This window comes from Bombina bombina, chromosome 1 (genome assembly GCF_027579735.1).
Source record: "Bombina bombina isolate aBomBom1 chromosome 1, aBomBom1.pri, whole genome shotgun sequence".
Classification (NCBI taxonomy): Eukaryota; Metazoa; Chordata; class Amphibia; order Anura; family Bombinatoridae; genus Bombina; species Bombina bombina.
Window position 1 is genome coordinate 1,105,113,568 of NC_069499.1, and position 27,500 is coordinate 1,105,141,067.

General features: G+C 34.2%; 2 protein-coding genes and 1 long non-coding RNA gene across 4 annotated transcripts in view; 2 read left to right on the top strand and 1 right to left on the bottom strand.

The window, feature by feature from the left end:
• Window positions 1–22,921, top strand: part of HOXB3 (homeobox B3) — a 54,469-nt gene extending 31,548 nt beyond the window's left edge. For both annotated transcript variants that reach the window (XM_053697310.1, XM_053697318.1), the window contains exons 3-5: window positions 11,610–11,670; window positions 19,298–19,847; window positions 20,863–22,921. In XM_053697310.1, coding sequence (XP_053553285.1) covers window positions 19,418–19,847; window positions 20,863–21,608 — 1,176 coding nt within the window. In that variant the 5' untranslated portion in view covers window positions 11,610–11,670; window positions 19,298–19,417 and the 3' untranslated portion in view covers window positions 21,609–22,921. The remainder of the gene's footprint in view (window positions 1–11,609; window positions 11,671–19,297; window positions 19,848–20,862) is intronic.
• A 391-nt stretch (window positions 22,922–23,312) lies between these two features.
• LOC128641257 (uncharacterized) lies at window positions 23,313–24,960 on the bottom strand. Its single transcript, XR_008399461.1, has 2 exons — window positions 24,719–24,960; window positions 23,313–23,727 (listed from the first exon to the last, which is right to left on the bottom strand). It is a non-coding gene; the product is annotated as an uncharacterized LOC128641257 (long non-coding RNA).
• A 905-nt stretch (window positions 24,961–25,865) lies between these two features.
• Window positions 25,866–27,500, top strand: part of HOXB2 (homeobox B2) — a 1,943-nt gene continuing 308 nt past the window's right edge. Inside the window, exons 1-2 of the mRNA XM_053693858.1 lie at window positions 25,866–26,485; window positions 26,880–27,500. The exon at window positions 26,880–27,500 is cut by the window's right edge and continues 308 nt beyond it. Coding sequence (XP_053549833.1) covers window positions 26,116–26,485; window positions 26,880–27,500 — 991 coding nt within the window. The 5' untranslated portion in view covers window positions 25,866–26,115. The remainder of the gene's footprint in view (window positions 26,486–26,879) is intronic.

The window sequence follows — 27,500 nt, forward strand, 5'->3', positions numbered from 1 at the left end:
TGCTCAGATTTTGCATCTCTGTGACAGATTTATGATCCTCAATAAAACTAGTCTGTTTAAATTCCTAAATCAATCTCCCCTTTCTGTTACATAAACTTGGGCTTTATCTCCCTAAAAATGCTTTGAAGCCCCCTCCCACATGTCTCCTCTGGTGTACTAGGCTTTCCATGTACGTTTGAATCTATTTAGGACAATTTCATTCAAAATATAAATCTCTTCATGTGTTAATTTTGCAGTGAATTTGTTTGCTCTCTAATTCGGGAGGGAACTAACAATTTAAAAGTTTTAGCATTTTTTTTAATAAATATCTGCTAATTAATAATCGAATTTTCCTGTTTAAGTAACACCGTTTATTGTATTTTAATGTGTCACGTTGCATAAAAGAGACAATAATATTTATAGAACAAATGGAAATATTTTACTTGTTATATGCAGATTAATTATAATTTCCAACTGATTAAATCCTCATGGATATTAAAATAGATTATAATAATGATCTATTACCCCGTAATATTTATAGAACATGTAGAAATGGTTTGGATTTTTTCGTATCTATCTCACAGCAAAAAGTATTGTGCAAAGGGTTTTGTTGTTGATACATAGAAAATGGTTGTAGAAGAGCAAGAGAGTGTCATAATTGTTAGTAAAACAAGCTATACAAATATATAATTCCCACAATCAAGCTGTGGTTTAAAGTGTTTGCTTGGAATTCACAGCTGATTATATTTACTTAGCTGAATAAACGTTACATTCATCATATATAAATATATAATACTGACAAGTAAATGCAAAATCATAGATAGATAGATAAATAGGTAGATAGATAAATAGATATTTGCTAGATAGATAGACAGACAGACAGATAGATAGATAGATAGATAGATAGATAGATAGATAGATAGATAAATAATTGTTAGATAGATAGATATTTGATAGATAGACAGGCAGGCAGACACATGGGTAGACAGAGAGACATACAGACATATAGATGAATAGATAGATAGATAAACAGACAGACAGACATATAGACAGATAGATAGATAGATAGATAGATAGAAAGACATATAGACATATAGATAGATAGGTAGATAGATAGATAGATAGATAGATAGATAGATAGATAGATAGATAGATAGATAGATAGACAGACAGACATATAGATGAACAGATAGATAGACAGACAGACAGACAGACAGATATAGATAGATAGATAGATAGATAGATAGATAGATAGATAGATAGATAGATGATAGAGATATATAGATATGTTGTATATACGTTGTAGGCAGTATGGCACTTATATAGATGAACCAAATTTTGATCATAGTACAAAAATTGCTGGTGTTTTTGTGGAAGGTCACAGTGGTCCTCAGTGTATGGAAGTGAGACCCCCTTCCCCCTCCATGTCACGTGATTCATTAAATAATTAATGCAGAGGTTGCAGAATAGATATGTATTCGTCAGGAAAATCGCAGACATGGTCTCCTTGTGTCTGACGTGAAATTCAACTGTCCTTAAAAAACAGCCTATAGCAGAGAAAGAGAGAGAGAAAGAAAGAGGGAGAGAGAGGGAGAGAGGCTGCCATAAAACAAAGTGGGATCAGAGCCACACCGTGGGCTGGATTATTGTAAGTAGCAGGGAATCCCTATGTCTGATGTGTCTGTGTCCATGTAAATTTATTGTTTCTTATTAATGTTATTGTCGTAAAGTGTGACAAATAGGAACTTCATTACCTGCCATGCCTCTTCACTCTGTGCTATGTGTGTTTATACCCAGAGAGTCATTCACATAGAATTTTAGGTTTATTCTCATTCCTTTTCTCAACGAGATTTTGTTGATTTATGGCAATAAGGGTGTCAGCCCAGTGCTGATGCCATTGTATGGATGTGGGAGAGTTGTGTTGTTTATGATGCTGTCCGCAGTGAATCATTTCTCAGGATCAGTAGCTGATCATAATCCAAAATGGGAAGAGATTTGTGAATTTACTTCCGACCTATTCTAGACACTTAGCAATAAAGTGGGGATAATAGGACCATTACAGTCCTGGGGCTCTCATATAACACTATTTAAATATCTCAGAAGGGTGGAGTTTTTGTGCCAAAACAATGTATAATATGGTTTTAATTTTTCTTATTCTACATAATATGATGAAGTTGGGAGATATAATGTATGTGATTGTTGTAATGTGTAATACTGCAAATTGCACATAATACATTTTATAAATTGTGCCTTTTTTCTTGATACTTTTAAAATATTTTTATCCAAACAGGTAAAATACGGATTCAACGAAAATAGGTCTTTATACCGCTCTAAATATATCTCTCTTATTATGACTGAAATGTTATAGTTGTATTTTAATTGTAATTAATGTTGTTTAAATAAGTGTGTGGTGTCTGTACATGAATGTACTGTATATACATTGTTTATAATAGGTGTTTGTGTCTGTACTATATTATTATTATTATTATTATTATTATTATTATTATTATTATTCTTATAGTAGTATTAGCAATTATTATTATCATGTAAATTTTGCATTTCCAAGAATTATATATATATATATATATATATAAAATATATATGTGTGTGTCTATATATATATAATATATATGTGTGTGTGTATATATAAATATATATATATATATATATATATATATATATATATATATATATATATATATATATATATATATATATATATATAAACTTCTTTAAATATCAGGAATAGGTTAAAAGTGTATGTTTCCACAATTATAAAAAAACAACTAAACATTAATTACTAGGAAATGCCATTGATTCCTCATCCTGTAGCAAACAATTGCAATATGGTGTGAGTATAGCAGGGCTGAGTCTGCCAGTAATAACAGCCAGCATTATATCTGCAAAGCCACACGCAGCTATTCCTGTAATCACTGTTCCTATAACCGGCGCTCTGTAAACCTTTTTGTAGTAAAATGAGAGAACCTCTAGGACTTGCATTAAATATTCATGCTAGCTACAGAGGGAGAGAGGAAATATTCGATTGGGAGAACAGCACACAACATTTTTCTATATCATCCCATATTCATTAAAATTGTTAGGCTCAAATTCGTTTATATTGAAAATGATAATGGTAAACAGTTAACTTTATCAATGGTTAGCTATTTTACAACACCAGGAATATTTAGTTTATATTACATTTATATTACATATTACAAATGGTCTTTCCTTAACGACATATATAAATACACTATTTAGCTCTCAATATATATATATATATTATATATATATATATATATATATATATTATAAAACCATATATATATATATATATAAAATATATAATTATGGTTTACCAGTGAGAGAAAAAAAGGGGGGGCGGATCTAGTAAGGAAAGCAAAGGTTACTAGCTACCAGTTAATTATAGTTAAATGGTATTTTACATAATAATAATATTTTGGGGGGTTTGGGAACAAAGGGATCATGAACCACAATATCAGTTATCATTGTTTACTGATAGTTATATAGTAAAAATAATATTTCTTTAAGAATACATATAAATGTCATATCAATAACCACCTAATAAACAATACCTTTATATGTGTAAAGTTGTCATATCACTACTTAGCATCTAGTTATCACAGTAGTGACAATAAATTAAAGTTAGTGCCTGTGCTTACAAATACTAATAATCCGCATTCTGAAACTGGTTAGTTCTGTCAATAACAACGCACCCTAGGCTATAAATCTAGGTTTTCAATAATTGGCAAATTATATTACAAACCCTGATTTTTTTCCATTCATTGACTCTTTGTATGTAAAAGGAAGCATTGCAGTTCCTAGTTTCCGGTGGATGTAAAAGCCATTAATTTTAGAGGCAAGAAAATAATGGTGAGGGGTAAACTTAGAGACAAAGAAGACTGAGAGCAGTGAAAATGGTGTAAAGCGTATTTATTTATTGACTGTTCTCCGGTAAACCCTCACACAGATCGATTTATGTTCGGTCTATTCTATTCATTGGACTAATTACATTTGTAGGAAAATTATAGTCCAGCAGCAAACTTATTTCTGTACTTTCTCTACATAGAATTCTAAACAATCCTCATATAATGTTACTCTTTTGTCTTCGATGCATTGTATTACTGCTATGGCAGGCTCTTTAACATTCACTATCCAATGCATGCAAAATAAACAGTGTATATATATATATGTAAAATGTATGTGTGTGCATTTATATATTTATATATGTATGTGTATATATATATATATATATATATTTATATTTATATATATACATATACATATACACATTTGTGTGTGTGTATATATATATATATATATATATATATATATATATATATATGGGTGTATATATATATATATATATATACATACACACGCACATTTACATGCAAACACTGATATGAGAATATACAGTTAGTTCATTGTATCATCACTGCACAATACCATTATATGTACATCATTTTTGTTTTATATTGTTGATGTTAATACCTTCACGGGATTTTGAGAAGAGAAATAAAATAGACTCAATATTCAATTTTTTTTAATTAAATTCGTACACAATACATCTAAATTTGGCCATTTAAAAAAAAAAGTGTTTGTGTTTTTTTCATGCTAATTAGTAAAGATTCGAATCATATTATTCAACTTTTTATTATAATATGGTTATAATCTTTTTGCAAAATAAGCACTAAATATCCCTTTGTACAAATATTTACCATATACATTGTTGCGATTAATTCCACACTCGGAGTAAATATGAAATCAATTTCACATAATCCTGGTTATCTGAAATCCTTTATGAGAACTCCTGTGGCAGTACAGAGAAGCTGGGTCTGCCCGTCCACTTTACCCAGAACTGTGTCCCCTTCTTTGGTCCTTGTGTGACAGAGTTATGGCTCCCAGACTGAGTGAGGCAGGGCAAGGCTTTTCATTGTGTAAATCTGGGAATAACTCTGGTGCTGGGTTGCATTGTTGATAGTTCAGAGCCAGATAAACAGAGGACAGTTACTTGAGTCGTTTTCTGTTTGTGGATATTTCACAATATTTTCCCACACGAGCTACTAGTCAGCAAAATAAGAGGTGATGAATTTTGCACATGTCTCTCACATTCTGCAGTGTCATGGATACGATTAAACCTGTGTGTGCAAGTGATCCAGCTAGCAGCCTCTGCTTAATACAGCCATGTGCTCTATTTGCTAAGGAACCATATGAGTCTAATTACACAAACTATTTTTGTTGAAAGATTGTCACCTCCCCAAAGTTTGGCAAATGAACAACAAACGTTTTCTGGAAATGCAAAGTGTTAAAGTGTAGAAAGGGCTAGAACCTGATTTATAGCTGAGGACTTTACTCAAAATAATTTAGCAATACCAAGGACTCCCAGACACTCCTCCGTGATAACTGGAACCATGGGAGACAAACACATACACACATACATGCAGTATATATAACACATGCACACATACATGCAGTATATATAACACATGCACACATACATGCAGTATATACAGTATATATATAACACATGCACACATACATGCAGTATATATAACACATGCACACATACATGCAGTATATATAACACATGCACACATACATGCAGTATATACAGTATATATATAACACATGCACACATACATGCAATATATATAACACATGCACACATACATGCAATATATATAACACATGCACACATACATGCAGTATATACAGTATATATATAACACATGCACACATAAATGCAGTATATATAACACATGCACACATACATGCAGTATATACAGTATATATATAACACATGCACACATACATGCAGTATATATAACACATGCACACATACATGCAGTATATACAGTATATATATAACACATGCACACATACATGCAGTATATATAACACATGCACACATACATGCAGTATATATAACACATGCACACATACATGCAGTATATACAGTATATATATAACACATGCACACATACATGCAGTATATATAACACATGCACACATACATGCATTATATATAACACATGCACACATGCATGCAGTATATATAACACATGCACACATACATGCAGTATATACAGTATATATATAACACATGCACACATAAATGCATTATATATAACACATGCACACATACATGCAGTATATATATATATATATATATATATAACACATGCACACATACATGCATTATATATAACACATGCACACATACATGCAGTATATACAGTATATATATATATATATATATATATATATATATAACACATGCACACATACATGCATTATATATAACACATGCACACATGCATGCAGTATATATAACACATGCACACATACATGCAGTATATACAGTATATATATATATATATAACACATGCACACATACATGCAGTATATATAACACATGCACACATACATGCAGTATATATAACACATGCACACATACATGCATTATATATAACACATGCACACATACATGCAGTATATATAACACATGCACACATACATGCATTATATATAACACATGCACACATACATGCAGTATATATAACACATGCACACATACATGCAGTATATATAACACATGCACACATACATGCAGTATATACAGTATATATATAACACATGCACACATACATGCATTATATATAAAACATGCACACATACATGCATTATATATAACACATGCACACATACATGCATTATATATAACACATGCACATATACATGCATTATATATAACACATGCACACATACATGCATTATATATAAAACATGCACACATACATGCAGTATATATAACACATGCACACATACATGCAGTATATATAACACATGCACACATACATGCAGTATATATAAAACATGCACACATACATGCATTATATATAACACATGCACACATACATGCATTCTATATAACACATGCACACATACATGCAGTATATATAACACATGCACACATACATGCATTATATATAACAAATGCACATATACATGCATTATATATAACACATGCACACATACATACAGTATATATAACACATGCACACATACATGCAGTATATACAGTGTATATATATAACACATGCACACATACATGCAGTATATATATATATATATATATATATATATATAACACATGCACACATACATGCAGTATATATAACACATGCTCACATACATGCATTATATATAACACATGCACACATACATGCAGTATATATAACACATGCACACATACATGTATTATATATAACACATGCACACATACATGCATTATATATAACACATGCACACATAAATGCAGTATATATAACACATGCACACATACATGCATTATATATAACACATGCACACATACATTCAGTATATATAACACATGCACATATACATGCAGTATATATAACACATGCACACATACATGCATTATATATAACACATGCACACATACATGCAGTATATATAATACATGCATTATATAAAACACACGCACAGATACATGCAGTATATATAACACATGCACACATACATGCAGTATATATATATATATATATATATATATATATATATATATATATATATATATATATATAAAACACATGCACACATACATGCAATATATATATATATATATATATATATATATATATATAAAACGCATGCACACATACATGCAGTATATATATATTTATTTATATATATATATATATATATATATCAGATGTTATGTTTTACTTGAAGCTTATCATATCTAGCACAAAATATAATTATTATGTTTATTTCACAAAATATATTTATTTGCATTTAATAATATATTGTTGCCCGCCAGAGATTATATATATATATATATATATGTGTGTGTGTGTATGTGTGTTTGCTGTTCAGATTTTGTTATGTTTTACTTGAATCGTATCCCGTATAGTATATATATATAACTGTAAATTGTCACTAGTCTCGGCCAAGAACAAATTGGGTTTTTTTTCTGTCTTTAACACTAAGTGGACTTTTCTCCTTCTGGTCTAGTAACTTTTCTCCCCTGACCAGTGACCAGCAAACTATAGTGATATATTACATCTCTGTATATAACACACATTTTAAACTATGAGGTATGGTCAAAATTATTTGCATTGATCAGGGAGAGCACCAAGGGAAATTAAGAAATAGTTTGCTTCTTCAAAAATGTGACTATACTGAACAAAACCAGTGTTTTTGTCTAGCACATATTTTCTGTTTTCTGGGACAAATGAATGTATTAGGCCTTAGACTGGCTACATGGACCCAGCGCATCATATTTGTGCTCACAATTGCTTTCCATTAAATTTCTTGTGCATCTGAATCATTTTTACTGCCTCCAGCTAAGCGGAATATTTTTACCAAGCGGTTCATCTCCTCAGGAATGAAATCCGAGAGAAACCACACGGTCCTGAATGACCTTAATGTAATTGATTTTATCATAAATCATCAACTTGATGAAGAAACAAAGTTTTCATTGAAGTAAATTGATATTAATGGATCTTTTTTTGAAAATTTAAACTACTCTCTTGTTGCATTGTATCTGACTAGCAGAATTATCTATCCCTAATATGTAAGTGAGATTCACAGAGGACAATTCTTCCTGTGTTAGTTTGAAACATTCCGTTTAATTGGAGATGGTGTTCCTACCCTTTAGATAATATCTTCCCAGGATATCGTTTTAATTGTATTATCTAAAAAAAAATGGCCACAAATATACTCCCTAAGGCTACTGCTGTAGGAAACTCTAATTCCGAGTACTTTATACTGAATTATTAACAAGTCAGTATTTGTGGAAGCCCTAATAATTATCTGTAGATAATGGGATGCAACGAATTTTAAGTCAATACTTGTGACTTCCAACAGTTCTAAAGTAGCAAGGGGTGTGACCTTGGTTTTAAAGATCCTACAATGTGGCAATCATACAATGAAGGCATTGAAGTCCTGTTAAATATTAACAGTTCAACTTCTCTTTACATTGAACATTAACTATGCTGATTACAGACTACATACATCTTTAAGATAGATACACACTGTTTCTGGATTTTCTTGTAATATTATTGGTATGCAAATTAGAATATGCCAAAAGCATACAATAATAATAAATACATAATAATGATTAAACTAATGTTGATAGGATATATTTAAATGGTAAATGAATTGATATCTTCCACAAGTGGCAAATAACTTTTGTACTAAGGACTTCAAAACAACAGGGATTTGACTGCATTGTCCCAAGCACAGAACTCATAGATACCCCCTGCTCCTCACCCAGATATTCACTCAGATCTCAGTTTCTCCCAATTGAAGAGCGGTAGGTTTGGATAATCTAGTCCATGGCTCTGTTAATATAAAGCGTGGGTGGGAGCCAGCCCACCTCTTAGACCCTAAAGCAAAGTGCACATTTAGATTATCACTTCCAACGGACATGGAAAGACTCGAAGGCTCCAAATATACAGAATCTTTCAAATAACCTTTTTTTCTCAAGATACTGGAATTGTAATCTTCTTCTCTTCACACTACTGGACTCGATTTACCCATTAGCTTTTTTCTACTATTTCGGGCCTTCATCTTGTAAGAAAACTGCCATAACTACACCGAGATATAGGATTTGCAGCCACGCAATGTTCTGCAAACTACAAATATAACTTCAGAAGAGATCTGTTAAAGAAAGGCCAACTCACTCCATGTTCTCTTAACTGGAATAGAATTTAAGGCATTTCAGCCCCCTGGTCACCTATGGAGATTTATACAAACATTGACCACTACAACTGGCAGATGTCTACAGATTCCCCTCTATCAGTTCATAAGCAATGAGGGGCGAACTTTTACAGGAAATGTGACCTCCATGAAGACTCAATGTAGACCTGTACTAGCCAGAATGCACAGAACTATTTAAGGCGATTTAAAGATCTTTATTTTTTTAGTGTGTCAATTAACTCTGGTGAGTTTTTAAGCAGAAATCATGTCACTTTAATCTATCTATCTGTCTGTCTATCTGCCTATCTATTTATATATCATCTATAATCTATCATCTGTCTGTCTATCTATCTATCTATCTATCTATCTATCTATCTATCATCTATCTATCTATCTATCTATCTATCTATCTAATCTATCTATCATCTATCTATCTATCTATCTATCTGTCTGTCTGTCTGTCTGTCTAATCTATCATCTATCTATCTATCTATCTATCTATCTATCTATCTATATATATATATATATATATATATATATATCTATCATCTATCTATCTATCGAATTTATGTATCCATCTATCTATAATCTATCTATATCTATCTATCTATCTATCTATCTATCTATCTATTGTATTTATTTATATTATACATATTTAACAGTGTATAGGGCCCTTTTACATATTACTCAATGACAGGTCATTTAGCACAAGAAAAGGAACAATACACAAAAACTTAACGAGCTAAACAAACATTTTAAGAAGATAGTAATAGGTTTCCCAAAAAGCATTACATTCAAATATATGCAGGTCCAATTTTAAAATGGGTATTTCGCAAGGATTTTCTGGTTTCAAGTGTGAACAATCCTAAGGAGAAGACATTCTCATCTGCCAGGCCCCAGCTCACAATAAACAGGAGGGGGACTTCTATTGCAATTGCTAAGGTATTATATCATTATCTGGCTAATAGAAGTTTAACATGCATTATTTATTTGGTGAGCATTCATACTGCTGGACCTCGTTACTATAACAACTATAGATTGAGGAATATTCTCATTTTATACAAACAGATAATAACTTTATCTTTAATCTACCGAGGAAATTAAAAATTAACTGTGCGTGATCTGTGTTCTGTGGAGCTGTGCCAGGGCTGGGGATGCGTGGGCACGTGTACTAGGTAATATATTTCTGCAGGCCCAGCTTCCTGGGGGTTATAATGATTTGTGAAGGGTTTTACACAGAGATGTGCTAAGGACATTTAAAGCCCCAAACACCAGGGATCAGAGAAGATTACGTGTGAGGTTTGATCTATCCTCGTGGTTTACAAACCATACAGAGCATAATTTATTGCAAACAGAACAATATTGCCCTAATCTAGTCATTGAGTTAAAGTTATTGGATGTTATGTTTATATATTACTGGAGTATCCCTTGGAAATTTATGTTTATTGGACTTGTAAATAAATGAAAAGGGATCCTAGTTCCCAATGATAATTTTTTAATATGTAGTAGAATTATACATGTTTTTAATGTGTATATGTGTATGTGGCAGGGAGGCTAACATATATCTTCTTTATCATTATATATATATATATATATATATATATATATATATATATATATATATATATATATATATATATATATTATAGCTGGGTGTTACAGTTGAGGTAACGTTTATTGACTTGAAAAGAACTTTTAAAGATGTAGAACATTTAATGAATAAAATAGATTTTAATACATTTATAGGTTACATTTTACAGGAAATCGTGCGGTTACTGTGTTTTATAAATGATATAACATTAGAAAACTTGGTCTGAGCTGTGCTATGTTTTAGTCATTTAGTTTAAAGTCTTCTCATAATAAATATATTCACTTTGTTACAGCGGTCTCGTCCTATTTACTCCAGTTACTGTTTCACCTCTACTGGACAAGAGAATTAAATTGGTAAGTTCAACTTTGTTTGCCTTATATTAATATCTATTAAATGCTAGTAGACGAACTATCTATACCTTTAGTATTTAGAATAAAATTGCTCTCCACCTAATAAAATTTTTTTTCATAAAAGTAAAAAAGAACTAACTTGTCAGATTGAATTGTTTTAAAAATCAAGTCGGCCACCTTCTCAAATCCAGGTAACTTCAAAACTAGTTGGGGACTCCAATATCATATTAGTCACTTACCGACTTGCTATAGTTATGGCTAAAAACCTAATTGTATCAAGTCTCGGGAAATAAAGGAATATAGCCCTATATCTGTTTCTAACCATTTTCTACCGGGTAGCTGTCCTGGAAAAGTAACCCATTTGTGGGGTTTATTTGTAAACACCAATGCAACCGGCAGCTATCTTGCTCATGTAAAGGTAAAATAGGTTTAGTAGTTAAACCTGAAGATTTATTTTTATAACCGTCTTAGCACAAAAACCCGTGGAAAGTCTATTAAAACTGAAACTTAATAATCCCCTAGGAAGTCGGTCAAACTCTGCCGTTCCAAAACTCGAGTAATTTTGGTTCATTCACTCCGTTCATTCATTCATTCATTCATTTTCAAGGAGTTTGAACAGCAACGTTAAAACGATTCTCACAGACTGTTTGAAGCCAAAAATTGTAATGGCCAACTGTTTTTTTTTATAGGATAGGCCCCTGTATTTTTATCAATTGACATTCCAGATGTGTATAAAATAGGCCCCTTACCGTCCACCCGTAATAATGTGTAATCAATTGAATATAATATAGGTAGACTACATAGATCGGTAACACTATACAGGGCAGTGTATTTAGTAACAAATTACAAGGGGTTAAATAATAGTGGTGGGTCTATAACCAGGATAGAGTTAGAGACAACTGAGTCAATATCTAGCATTGATATAACAAGACCTGCCTACTTTGTAGCGACCATCTGGTCCTTTATTCCCACAGAACACTTTTATACAAATCTTTACTTGAAAGCAAAATAATCAATGGTAATACAATAATAATCTAAGTATGGGGTGATGGCAGGAGGATCTTGGACAGTGATAGACTAACCTGTAAATGTATATACACAGTATGCAAAAATAATAGGGAATCATCATTACTTTAACAGGATCTCCTAAAAATTGTGATATTAAACTTAATAAAAATAAAAAGTCGAAAAGTCGAAGACATTATATTAGCTCAGTGTTACCACGTGATTTACATACAACACTCATTGGGTACAAACTAAACAAGACCTTGACACCTTTATCCCAAGTATTTTATGTGATATATGACAACCTGTCAAAGCTAGAAAGTTGCTTAGATATATAACCTGCATATTGCTGCACCAGAACAATACTAAAGCATTGGTTGTGTTACCATGCATGTATGTGGTTGTGTTACCATGCATTGTTACCATGCATGTATGTGGTTGTGTTACCATGCAAGTATGTGACTGTGTTACCATGCATGTATGTGGTTGTGTTACCATGCATGTATGTGGTTGTGTTACCATGCAAGTATGTGACTGTGTTACCATGCATGTATGTGGTTGTGTTACCATGCATGTATGTGGTTGTGTTACCATGCATGTATGTGGCTGTGTTACCATGCATGTATGTGGTTGTGTTGCCATGCATGTATGTGGTCGTGTTACCATACATCTTTGTGGTTGTGTTACCATGCATTGTTACCATGCATGTATGTGGTCGTGTTACCATGCACGTATGTGACTGTGCTACCATGCATGTATGTGGTTGTTACCATGCATATTTGTGGTTGTGCTAGCATGTAAGTATGTGACTGTGCTACCATGCATGTATGTGGTTGTTACCATGAATGTATGTGGTTGTTACCATGCATGTATGTGGTTGTGTTATCATGCATGTATGTGGTTGTTACCATGCATGTATGTGGTTGTTATCATGCATGTGTGTGGTTGTTACCATGCATGTATGTGGTTGTGTTACCATGCAAGTATGTGGTTGTGATACCATGCATGTATGTGGGTTTTGCTACCATGCATGTATGTGGGTTTTGCTACCATGAAAGTATGTGCTTGTGTTACATGCATGTATGTGGTTGTGCTACCATGAATGTATGTGGTTGTTACCATGCATGTATGTGGTTGTGTTACCATGCATGTATGTGGTTGTGTTACCATGAAAGTATGTGCTTGTGTTACATACATGTATGTGGTTGTGTTACCATGCATATATGTGGTTGTTACCATGCATGTGTGTGGTTGTGTTATCATGCATGTATGTGGTTGTGTTACCATGCATGTATGTGGTTGTAATCATGCATGTATGTGGTTGTGTTACCATGCATGTATGTGGATGTTACCATGCATGTGTGTGGTTGTTACCATGCATGTATGTGTTTGTGTTACCATGCATGTATGTGGTTGTTGCCATGCATGTATGTGGTTGTGTTACCATGCATGTATGTGGTTGTTGCCATGCATGTATGTGGTTGTGTTACCATGCATGTATGTGGTTGTTACCATGCATGTATGTGGTTGTGTTACCATTCATGTTTGTTGTTGTGTTACCATGCAAGTATGTGGTTGTGTTACCATGCATTGTTACCATGTATGTATGTGATTTTGTTACCATGCAAGTATGTGGTTGTGTTACCATGCATGTATGTGGTTGTGTTACCATGTATGTCTGTGGTTGTGTTACCATGCATGTTTGTGGTTGTTTTACCATGCAAGTATGTGGTTGTGTTAGCATTCATGTATGTGCTTGAGTTACCATGCAAGTGTGTGCTTGTGTTACGATGCATGTATGTGGTTGTTACCATGCATGTATGTGGTTGTGTTACCATGCATTGTTACCATGCATGTATGTGATTGTGTTACCATGCAAGTATGTGGTTGTGTTACCATGCATGTATGTGGTTGTGTTACCATGTATGTCTGTGGTTGTGTTACCATGCATGTTTGTGGTTGTGTTACCATGCAAGTATGTTGGTGTGTTACCATGCAAGTATGTGGTTGTGTTACCATGCATGTGTATGCTTGCGTTACCATGCAAGTGTGTTACCATGCAAGTATGTGCTTGTGTTACCATGCAAGTATGTGGTTGTGTTACCATGCATGTATGTGGTTGTGTTACCATGCATGTATGTGGTTGTGTTACCATGTATGTCTGTGGTTGTGTTACCATGCATGTTTGTGGTTGTGTTACCATGCAAGTATGTTGGTGTGTTACCATGCAAGTATGTGGTTGTGTTACCATGCATGTATGTGCTTGCGTTACCATGCAAGTGTGTTACCATGCAAGTATGTGCTTGTGTTACGATGCATGTATGTGGTTGTTACCATGCATGTTTGTGGTTGTGTTACCATGCAAGTATGTGCTTGTGTTACCATGCATTGTTACCATACATATATGTGGTCGTGTTACCATGCAAGTATGTTGTTGTGTTACCATGCATGTTTGTGGTTGTGTTTCTATGCATGTATGTGGTTGTGTTTCTATGCATGTATGTGGTTGTGTTACCATGCATGTATGTGGTTGTGTTACCATGCATGTATGTGGTTGTGTTTCTATGCATGTATGTGGTTGTGTTTCTATGCATGTATGTGGTTGTGTTTCTATGCATGTATGTGGTTGTGTTTCTATGCATGTATGTGGTTGTGTTTCTATGCATGTATGTGGTTGTGTTTCTATGCATGTATGTGGTTGTGTTACCATGCATGCATGTAAATAGTTTACTCTGCCATCAAACACCTCACTACAAAGATTAAGTGTGTTTACATTATGTTATAGGGAGGATTTCTTTGATTTTTTTACTACAGTCTTCTTTGACTTTAATTAAAGTGATGGTAGCAATGGGCTTGCTTTCCCTTCACTTGTGATACAATAAGTTCCTCTGGGGTGTATAATTTAAATATTCTTATGTATCTCGTGTTATATAAACAGGCCAGCTTCCTGTCAATTCATGAAGCCTGTTAATCAATCTGTCTGAAATAGCACAATATTTTATTTGCCAGCCCATATAAAGTGAAATTAGTTATCTCATTGGGGATAAATAAGAATCTTTGACTTCCCCTCGTGGTTCTAACCCATCTGCAAGTTGCAGGCTGTTTGGAGGACTGAATATACCCTAGGCAAGATCACTGGAGGTAAACACAAATTAATGCTAAATCTGCTAGGAAGGAGAAGACTCTTTATGTACTTTAGAAACAGATCATTTATATACTCTAATAATAGTTTATTAAGGATTCCATGTAACTGAGGTATGTAGAAGTTCAAATTCCTTGTTTCACTTATATTACAGAAGAAGAATTTCACCAATTGTAGTGAGTGATTATTTATAACAAGACAGAAGAGGCAAGAATAATAAACTTATGGGATTGTGGCTCCAACCCCCCTCCCAGCATGCCATGGAAGATATAAAAACACTTTTCTCAATGAGTTATGCTCAGGTATTATATCTGATTTAAAGTAAAATAAAGGGCAAGTCTCACATTAGCTGACACCCCCGGAATATTTCTAAAGTATTTATGTATGGAAAACTAATCTACCCCTGGGGGGGGCAGGGAAGAATGCACAAGTGTTAAGCAAGTTCTATGAAAACAGCCAGAATCAGAGGCTTTGAATAAAAGACACAAATTGACACCATGTAAAGGTAAACGGTGCATTAGCATAGATAGCTGTGCACCTAATTGAACACTAGGAAGTGAAAGCTCTGCTACCTCCAGCCTAGGCCTCTGTCCGCGGCTGTAATTAGCATAATCCCTCAGTGGTGACGCTGTGTTTATAGCAATAACAGGCGCTAGTGCTGGTGCAAAGCAAATGGGGAGATTTGGCTAATTATCCCGCTGCATTTGCTACAAGTGCAGGACCGGTGCTATATGGGGGGGATCTAGTGAGTGTCTGTGAGGAGCCATTGTTAGCTGCGAGTAGGGCGGTGTATAGGGCAGCCACAAGCTCTGCCTCTCCGCTGCCCGGCGCTCCATGCTCCCCTCCCGGCTGCCAGGGCCACTCCATGCCGCCTATTGATTGCGTTGGAAATACAATGATGTCTGCCTGCGGTGTGCTCGTCAGAGGCTAAGGTAAGCTGGACCCAAACCGTCTCTCAGTGAATGGCGGAGCCTGTGTCCCAGTGATTTATGACCATATGACTGGGATCTCGGTTCAAGAAGAGTTCACAGCAGCTTTAGGCTTCACTCCACTCACAGACTTTCCCCTCTTTCTTTGTTGCTCATTAAACGTCTGTATATGGCAATCTGCTAATATATTAGAAATGCACTTTAGTCTCAGTGTTATTTATGGTACAGCCCCCCAGCAAGGTGCGATCTGCTCTATCTATTGTCTTTTATTCGCCTACAGTTTAGTCCTGTTTTATGTTTAATTCGTTGTCTCTTTGTGTGCACAAACTAATGCATGTGTGTGTATATAGATATATATGTATATATACACACACTTATCAATATATATATATACACACACTTATCAATATATATATATACACACTTATCAATATATATATACACACACTTATCAATATATATATATACACACACTTATCAATATATATATACACACACTTATCAATATATATATATACACACACTTATCAATATATATATATACACACACTTATCAATATATATATATACACACTTATCAATATATATATACACACACTTATCAATATATATATATACACTGTTATCAATATATACATTCAGCTATCTATATATATATATACACTGCTATCAATATATACATTCAGCTATATATATATATATATATATATACACTGCTATCAATATATACATTCAGCTATCTATATATATAAAATGTGATTTATTGTTGTTTGTAAAAGATTCAATCTATGTTTTTATTTTTACTTTTTAATAATAATAATATCAAATATATATCGTTTGGTTTAATTCATGTATTATTATTATTATTTTTCTTACAAGGTTGATGTAAAATAAGTAGTTCGCCGTTAGTGACTTCTCCCCAGCTAATTGGAACACGATATCATTTAATATTTATTATTCAGGTGGAGAGTTTTTTTTAACAATTCCTTGGAGTAAATAATTAGGATTCCGACAAAGATAAATGAGCGACATTTGTGATGTGCTGAGGGATGAAGGAGGAAAGCTGTTCTCAGGCCTAATTCTCTATCTATTCACAGAAATTTATTATAGTTCTCAAACAATTTTATTACCATAAAAAATAAATATTTAGAGCCCCAGCTTCCCACATTCGTGAAAATGAATCGCTGAATCGATTTATTTAAAATAGCCCACTATTATGAATGTGTGTGTGTGTATATATATATATGTGTGTGTATATTTATTTATTTATATTGTATATATATATATATATGTTATTTATTATAATGTAGCTAATAAACACCCACCCACACACATATATATATATATATATATATATATATATATATATATATATATACGTGTGTGTATATTTATCTATTTATATTTTATATATGTTATTTATTATAATGTAGCTAATAAACACACACACACACACACATATATATATATATATATATATATATATATGTGTGTGTGTATATTTATCTATTTATATTGTATATATATATGTTATATATTATAATGTAGCTAATAAACACACACATATCTATCTATCTATATATGTGTGTGTGTATTTATATATATATATATATATATATATATATATATATATATATATATATATATATATATATATATATATCTATATATATATATATATATATATATATATATATATATATATATCTTTATATATAATGTGAGGTCCTAACCGCACAAGTCTCATACTAATACAGGAATACTTAAATGATTTTGGTATTTTCCTTAAAATTGATTTAATCATCTTGGGCAAATTTCTAAACCCCCACCCAAAATAAAAATAAAAAGCAACGCAAGATTTTAATAGGGAAAATTGTGCTTTAAAGTTAGAATAACAAGATGTTTGAGATTTTTTTCTTTTTGAGAATAAAAGAAATTGTGCAGCTTTTAGAGATCTCCCGACTTCTCGATTGACCCTCATACATCATAGCACCGAGCCCAGGACAGGAGCTATTATTCTCGCCTGTTTTATAGTTATTCACTCTCAGGATGAAGAAGCAATGCCAGTTTTTCCTGTTTTCAAAATGTGTGTTTTGTAACAATTAAATAAAATAAAATAATATTAAAAAAAACTAGACGTTTGAAATACAAGTGGTTTGGGTAGAAGTTTATCATTTTGACCAGATCCTTCCCCCCGCCCATATTCTTTTCAATTAGGTAAATTAAAAATACACGTTTTTTTAGTTGCTAAAAATCATGAGTTCATAAAAATGAAGTGTCAATCACAGGTTCTTAAAAATACATTTTATTGAAATATCAGATTTACGTTTCGACTCGATTAGGAGCCTTTGTCAAGATATAATGTTTAAACAAGAACTGCAAACAATAAGTATTAGAATTGTATACAATGTATATGTTTGCGTAGGTAAAAAGATAAAAAATTTTAAATATATTTTTTTGGTTACATTTGATTAATTATTTACACTAGATATATGAAAATAGTATATATAAATTAATAGTTAAATAGCCAAAAATAATTGTATTTTTTTTTTAGGTCAGCTTCGAAATTAAAGCAGAGAATAACCGTGCCAATTGACTGTGCGGTGCCAATGTTATTCAGTAAAGGTGGGCACATCATCCTCCTCGGTGACAACACATTCTGGGGACCTAGGAGATGCAGAAAGCATCATACTATGACAATCCCACATTGTTTGGAGGTTACACATACCAGCCGGGTAATTTGGGGTATGATGGCCCACAACAAGCCTTCACCAGCACTGCCCACATTGATAATGACTTCCAGCGTTCTTCATGTTCCCTGCAATCTCTTGGACACACAGGCCCATTGGCCAAGCCTAAAAACCTGAATGGAAGCTGTATGCGTCCAAGCCTGGCATCTGAGCTTCATCAGACCCCTTCACTGTCCCCAACACAAAACCCTACAGTCAAGAGTAACAATAATGTAAATTCCCAGTCCACATCAAGCAAATCCTCTCCGGTTAAAGCCCAGGCTAGCTCAGGCCATTCTGTTAACAAACAGATCTTCCCATGGATGAAAGAATCGAGACAAAACTCCAAGCAAAAGGCCAGTCCCCCCAGCTCAGGTATAATATCCGTTCACTCGATTACAATAGACAACCATATATCTTTTCTGTCACTGCTTACCATGTTGGTAAAAAAAAATGTTATGCACCAATCATAAGGGCATTGTGTTGTGTAGTGATTAACTGATACAGTGAACTAATCCAGTGTTTTTTTGTGGTCACATTTGTGTTTATTTATATATATATATATATATATATATATATATATATATATATATATATATATATATGTATGTATATATGTATGTGTGTGTGTGTTTGTGTATGTGTATATATATATATTTGTTTGTATATATATATATATATATATATATATATATATATATAATCCAGAACTTCAACACTCCTTTGTTCCAGTTTTACCCTCTCTCTTAGAGATGTTAGTTAGAGGCAAGTGGGAACCATGGACACAACATTTTAATTTCATATGTGTGATTTCAATTATGTTTGTTTGTACATTCGCCTATATATTTTTTTATTGGCAAATTACCACTGTTGTTACAAATATGCCATAATTCAAGGGTGTTTTTTATAAATTGGAAAAAATATAAATTTGAGATTTCTGCATATGTGTACAGTATGTACACAATATAATCTCTGTATGGCTTGTGTACATGGGCCATGCTATTCTTATCACTAAATTCAAACAGGGATCATCAATGTATGTTTTACATTTGGTTTACCATATGGAGAATTAAACTTGCTTTTTTAAGTAGTTCCACAGGGATGAGTTTGTGCAGTCATTGAATGTTATTTCATGTTTTTTTTTTTAATCTGTTGTTATCAGTGGAAACTAATTCAATCATACAAAGGTCATAAAGCAACTGTCTGTATGGCTTGATCAAATCTTCATAAACCAGGGCATCTTTGGGTAGCAGAGCTCTTAATAAATGACAGGCTTATGAAGTGCAGACTAATATGGAAAAGGCCAGGTCTGCACGCATGTTAGGGAATTTATTAAGAAATAATGCTTTCAATTTCTGAGTGTAGTAATTATCTTTTATTTCATTTCAAGCGGCAGAAACCTGCAGTGGTGACAGGAGCCCCCCGGGTTCTTCAGCAGCTTCCAAGAGAGCTCGCACAGCCTACACCAGTTCTCAGCTAGTGGAACTGGAGAAAGAGTTCCATTTCAACCGCTATCTGTGCAGGCCCAGGAGGGTAGAAATGGCTAATCTACTAAACCTCAGTGAAAGGCAGATAAAGATATGGTTCCAGAACCGAAGGATGAAGTACAAAAAGGATCAGAAGATAAAAGGCATGTCCTCTTCATCTGGAGGACCCTCACCAACTAGCACACCACCCCTAAGCATGCAATCAACTGCAGGGTTCTTAGGATCCATGCACTCAATGACTGCTAATTATGAGGCACCTTCCCCACCTCCTTTTAATAAATCCCACCATAATGCCTACTACCAGAACCCAACAAAAGCTTGTCCCTCCCAGCAGAAGTATGGAAACGCTTCTGCAGATTATGACCACCATGGCTTGCAAGGGAATGGAGGCAGTTATGTGTCTCCTAGTATGCAAGGAAGCCCAGTGTACGTTGGGGGTAGTTATGTGGATTCAGTTCCTGCACAAGGGCCTTCTTTGTATGGCCTCAACCACCTTGCACACCAGCCCTCTAGTATGGACTATAACGGGGCTCCTTCCATGGCAACAAACCAGCATCATGCACCTTGTGATCCCCTCCCAACCTACACAGAGCTTTCAACTCACCATCAGGGGAGGATACAGGAGGCTCCTAAACTCACCCATTTGTGATTAAACAGTAAACAAGTCTGTTTAGCAGACTACAGAGGGCGCTCAGCTCTGGAAGCCTCGGGGAACAATGAGAAGCATTTGTGTGATTTTTTTAACCTTTTACTTTATTTTTTTTCCAGATAATAAAGATGTTAGGGTGTTGATCTGTAGCTAGAATTCATGATTTATTCAACATAAGTGGCCATGAAAGTTGAGTGTTTTAAATACTGGACACAATGTCTCATTATATAAAATGTCATAAGAATGTGAAAATAATTGACAACTAAGATTTTGCACCCATGAGAAAAACGTGTTCATGAATTTCCACAGATGAAAATGTGTTTTTAATTTCAGAAAATGTGTATTCACCTGCAGGATTGCCTGTAGATAATTATTTTCTTGTCCCAATCAGATTTTTTTCTTTATTTTTTGATTGTGTTGATATCACAAATGCACATATATATTATGCACAACATTGATAATCTTTTCAATTGATCTGGATTATTCTGTGAGTTCTAGTAAAATGACAGACAAATGTTTTAGTGGTAGCAATCTAGGCCTTAAGATCAAAAAAATAAGTTGTGTTGTCTAGATAATTGATTTGTGTCTCATCAAAATTAGTTCTAAATTAGATGTAAATGCTACATTTTCCAGACACATGAAAAAGCAACACGAAAAACAAAGCATCTGTTTCTTCTCTCGTCTTAAAGTGAATACAGGGTATATTTTAAACAGATTTATGTTCACCAAACAATATGAAGCAGACTCCTCCTATGTTTGCTAAGCATTCTCTGTGTGAACATATATATCTGTTGCACTTAGAGTTTACATATAATGGTTGAAAACAGCCTGGGGGCTCAGATCATTCAATCCTGGCTATTTCCAGGCATGTGTGATCTTGTAAGGAGACATATATATTTATTAATGCTGCTTATGAAAGCCGAAAAAATATTTTCTCTCTTCTTTTTTTTGTATTATTTATCCGCCATATTATGTATTTATAAGAGTTACTAAGACATTGTAAGTTTTTTCGTATTTACTTGTTATTAAAGAAGTTGTGTTTTCCCTGTCATTGTAAAATCTGCCTATTTAATTCTAGTATTATAGAAAGATGTTAGTTTTTTTGTTCCTTGTACTTATGAATAATGTAATTAGATCTACTGAGGAGCTTGCTAAGCTCATCCAACTGTAATTGTATAGTCATGAATAGAGGGGTTCACAACACCCCTCTAGATATCTTTCTTTGTTCTTTGTACTTACATTTTCCTTGCAAAAAAAAAAAAAGTTGTCTGTTGGAAAAAAAAAAAAAACTGGAATAAACTTTCTGTTATAAATTGTGTATGGTCCAGTTAAAAAAACACAGAACAGATACAAGGTTCATATTTCAAGGCATAGATAGAAAAGATCTGTAATCACTCCACACCAGTATATTTTTTTAAAAGTCTGTTTGAATTTAGGAATGTCAATATTTGCACTTAATTATTTAGCTGCATGTGAAGATTCATTGCTGGATGGGTTATTGGTATTTGAATGAGAGAAAACATGTTAAGGAAAGGTATTGTCTATCATATTTGTTAGTTTTTAACGTAGAATCACAAGGAAAAGTAACACAGAATGAAAAAATAAATAAAAACAAGATACATAGGGTTTACAATGTTTAGATTATTATAGTAAAAGTAAATAAATCCACAGAGAGACAGTAAAAAATACACAAAGAAAAAGAAAAGGGATTCAGTCATTTTATTTTTGCACAGAGTTCTATTTTTATACATTATTATTATATATTTTTTATTCTGCAGTTAAAGTCAGTGTGAAATAACAAACCAGTCACTCCTGACTTTAGAAATCATTAAACCCACGTCAAATGCAATTTGCAACAACTACAGACTCACAGCCTGTTCATACATTAAATCAAATATATTTTCACTCGTTGCTCATGGGCATTTTATAACATAACATTGAGTGAAATTACTTGTCTTCCATCCCTAGAAATACCCGAGACATTCTGAGCCTCTGCATTTGATTACTGAATGTTGGAGTGAACATCACATGCACAGAATCACATCACTGACAATACAATAGGATGGACGCCATGTTTCTGGGATCTGGTAATGGCGTTTGAGGGAGCTCACAAAGGAAGCTAGAAAACACATGCAGAAGAAAACACACATTAACATTACACATGGTGGCATATATATATATATATACACACACACACCTGTAATATATATATATACACACACATACATATATACACATACATACACACACACATATATATATATATACACACACACACACACACATACATATATACACATACATACACACACACATATATACACATACATACACACACATACATATATACACATACATACACACACACATATATATATATACACACACACACACACACACACAAATATATATATATATATACACACACACACACACACACATACATATATACACATACATACACACACACATATATATATATATATACACACACACACACAAATATATATATATATACACACACACACACATACATATATACACATACATACACACACACACATATATATATATATACACACAAAAACACTAATATCACAAACATATCTACCTATCTTTGTACACAGGCACATACAGACATACATTTTTGACTGCAGCTAGCAAGTATTTTAAAATTTAGATTCCGGTTGCATTATGTGAAAAAAAAAGTATTAATTATAATAAAAATATTCTGACTATTTACATCTATGTGTCTATCTATCTATCTATCTATCTATATTTGTATCTATCTACGTATCTATATATGTATCTATCTATCATCTATCTATCTATCTATCTATCTATCTATCTGTAGACGTAGATTAGTTAATACATCTATTAATAACATAAACTCCCAATTATTTTCAAAATAAAATGTATATATAGTAAATGCACCTTTTTTTAGCATCAATCGAGTTTTACCAAGACAAACATAAATAGTAAAATACATAAATGTCTATCCTAATATATAATGTTCCCTGGCTTTATAAACATAACACACAAACTGTGTGTAAATCTATGGGATTTTTTCATTTATTACTTACAGGCATCTTAAAAGCACAGTTTCTTACCTGGCGCCTTATATTTAAGCAAACTCAAAAGAAAACAGGTATTAAGCATAAAAACATCTTCATAAAATCACAGTTATAGATTTTATTTCCAGTGGTTGGTGTTAACAGTTGTGGCTCCAGGCTGAAAATATCCAGAGTAAAAAAAAAAAAAAAAACAAGAATAATATTCGCATCTGTCTTCTCTCTTCTGTTCTGTAATGTAGAAAAGCACAAACAGAAAATTAAATACTATTTCCTATAGATTTCTAAATATGAATAGGATTTAGTGTGTAATATATTGCTGATCTTTCCTCGGTTTGTGGTCAGTGGCTCCTCAGTGCGTTTGAGCACAATTGTCCCTACTTATTGGTTTTTTTAACTCCCACCACCCACACGAATTTTTTTGTGAACAAAAGTTTCCAAGCCCAGAATAAATCAGCTACACTGGAACTTGCAGCATAAAAAAAATCACTATTACCCCCCACCCCCAGGCCAAGTTTGTATCCAACTTTACTCAGTTTCGTTTATATGGTGTTGTGTAATGTTGTCTTTTGTTTGTGCTGTGATTTTGTGAGTTTTCTTTCCCATGTCTGCTGCAATAAAGGTCGGAATGCTTTTCTGAGGCCGATCTGTCAGTGCCCTGTACTGGGGAGATTGATCACTCTCTTCCAGTTACAGCCCTTGCTGATCCTAAACTATTCAGCAGACCTTTCACCAAAGTATTTATTCTTGAGATGCAGCTTCCGCACACTTTTACAAATACTGATACTACTAACAATAATAATAATGACAATAATAATAATAATAATAGTAATAATAATAATAATAAGTCACAATACACCACCCTACTAAAGTGTACAGGATTCTTTATAGATACTCACATACTCTATTGTTGATGCATTAGCTTCACCCTAAGCTGCCAGTGCACATTTGCCATTGCTATTCACCTTAAATAGATGAAAGATTGTATCTCTTCTGTATGTGCAGGATGATCCAGGGTAAACTGAGAAAGTTATTTCCTTCTGAACACCCAGATGTATCTTGCTCTGCTATGTTATTTTACTCTTAGAATCTAGGAGAGTAATATCACCCCCCCCCCCCCTTACAAACACACCCTCCCATCCTATTTTCCTCAAATAATACAACTAACACCAAGTTTGGAAAACCCCACATAATTATTTATATGAATCAATTGGCAAAAATAATGCTTTCTCCTTTTTCTCCTATACAGGCCTGCTTTTTCCATTGGCCACCAATGCTCACGTGACCAGGAATTGGCTGCTAGTCGCCCACTCTCCAGCTTAATACTGCAGGGTCCCCATACGCCTGATTTATCAGCAATATACAATTATAGGGCCTGGCAATTATTGGGAGCCCTAATATTTCCTCCTCCACCCCGAGGCTGGCTCCGGGAAGCCATGAATTTTGAATTTGAGAGGGAGATCGGGTTTATAAACAGCCAGCCTTCCCTTGCAGAGTGCCTGACGTCCTTCCCTGCTGTCCTGGAGACATTTCAAACTTCATCAATCAAGGAGACGACATTAATTCCTCCTTCTTTTGAGCAAACCATCCCCAGCCTGAATCCGGGCTCCAGCAGCCAGCCGAGGTCCAGGAACCTAAAACGAGCAGATAATAATGGCCTGGTCCAGCAGCCCCCAGCACAGCCCGGGCCCCTGGCACCTGAGTTTCCCTGGATGAAGGAGAAGAAGACGAGCAAGAAGAGCAGCCAGGGGTCCCCCCCAGCAGCAGCCCAGTCTGCCCCCGAGTCAGCAGGGAGCTCTCCTGCAGGTCTGTAGTAAATCAGCCCTTGTAGCTGCTTTGTGTAAAAACCCAGCTCAGCATTTATTATACTGTAGATTTACAGTATCTGTGGGAAAATGGCACTGGGCACTACTTGATATTTCTGTTTTTAATGTTATCAATAATTACTTTCAGCATTTCTGCATGAACGTCTAAGGCTTAATTGTATGAGCCTAGTAATACATTGTGCTTTATTACAATATGGGAGTCAGACCTTAATTTAATATGTTTAGGGGGTTATTGCCCACCATACACCCTCATTGTATATAGTGCTGAACAGATGACATCATTACATGTTATTTGAGGAGTGGATCCTACTTAATAAGGGTTAGGTTTGTGTAGTATCAGTGAGATTTCCTGTAACTAATCTTTGTATTTCCAGAACCACCCGGGCTCCAGGACAGCAGCGGGTCCAGAAGGCTCAGGACAGCCTATACGAACACTCAGCTGTTGGAGCTGGAGAAGGAGTTTCACTTCAATAAGTACCTGTGCAGACCCAGAAGAGTGGAAATAGCCGCCCTGTTGGATCTCACTGAAAGGCAGGTGAAAGTCTGGTTTCAGAACCGGAGAATGAAGCACAAGAGACAGACCCAACACAAAGACCTGCAAGATGGAGACCAGAGCTTTTCGGCTCTTGAGGACTGTGAGCCTGGGGATGAGGGTGATGAAAGCCCATCTTACCCCCAAGGCCTGGACAGCAATGACTCATTCAGTGACAGGGATCAGTACCCTCCTCACAACTCAAAGGATCCAGGCCCAGACAGCAGGCTGGAGATGCCCCAATCTGGCCAGGAGACTGCATCCCGGAGCCCCCTCTACCAAACGCCCACTCCAGAGCCTGAGAGCAGGACAGAGGTGGGTAGCAGGGCAGAGGTGGACAATGTCCTCCCGGAGAGTCACAGCTCCTTATTGTCAGAGCTCACATTATTTTCCTCAGACTCCTGCCTACACATCTCAGATGGCCTCTCCAGCCTGAACTCCCTCAATAGCCCTGTCCACTTTT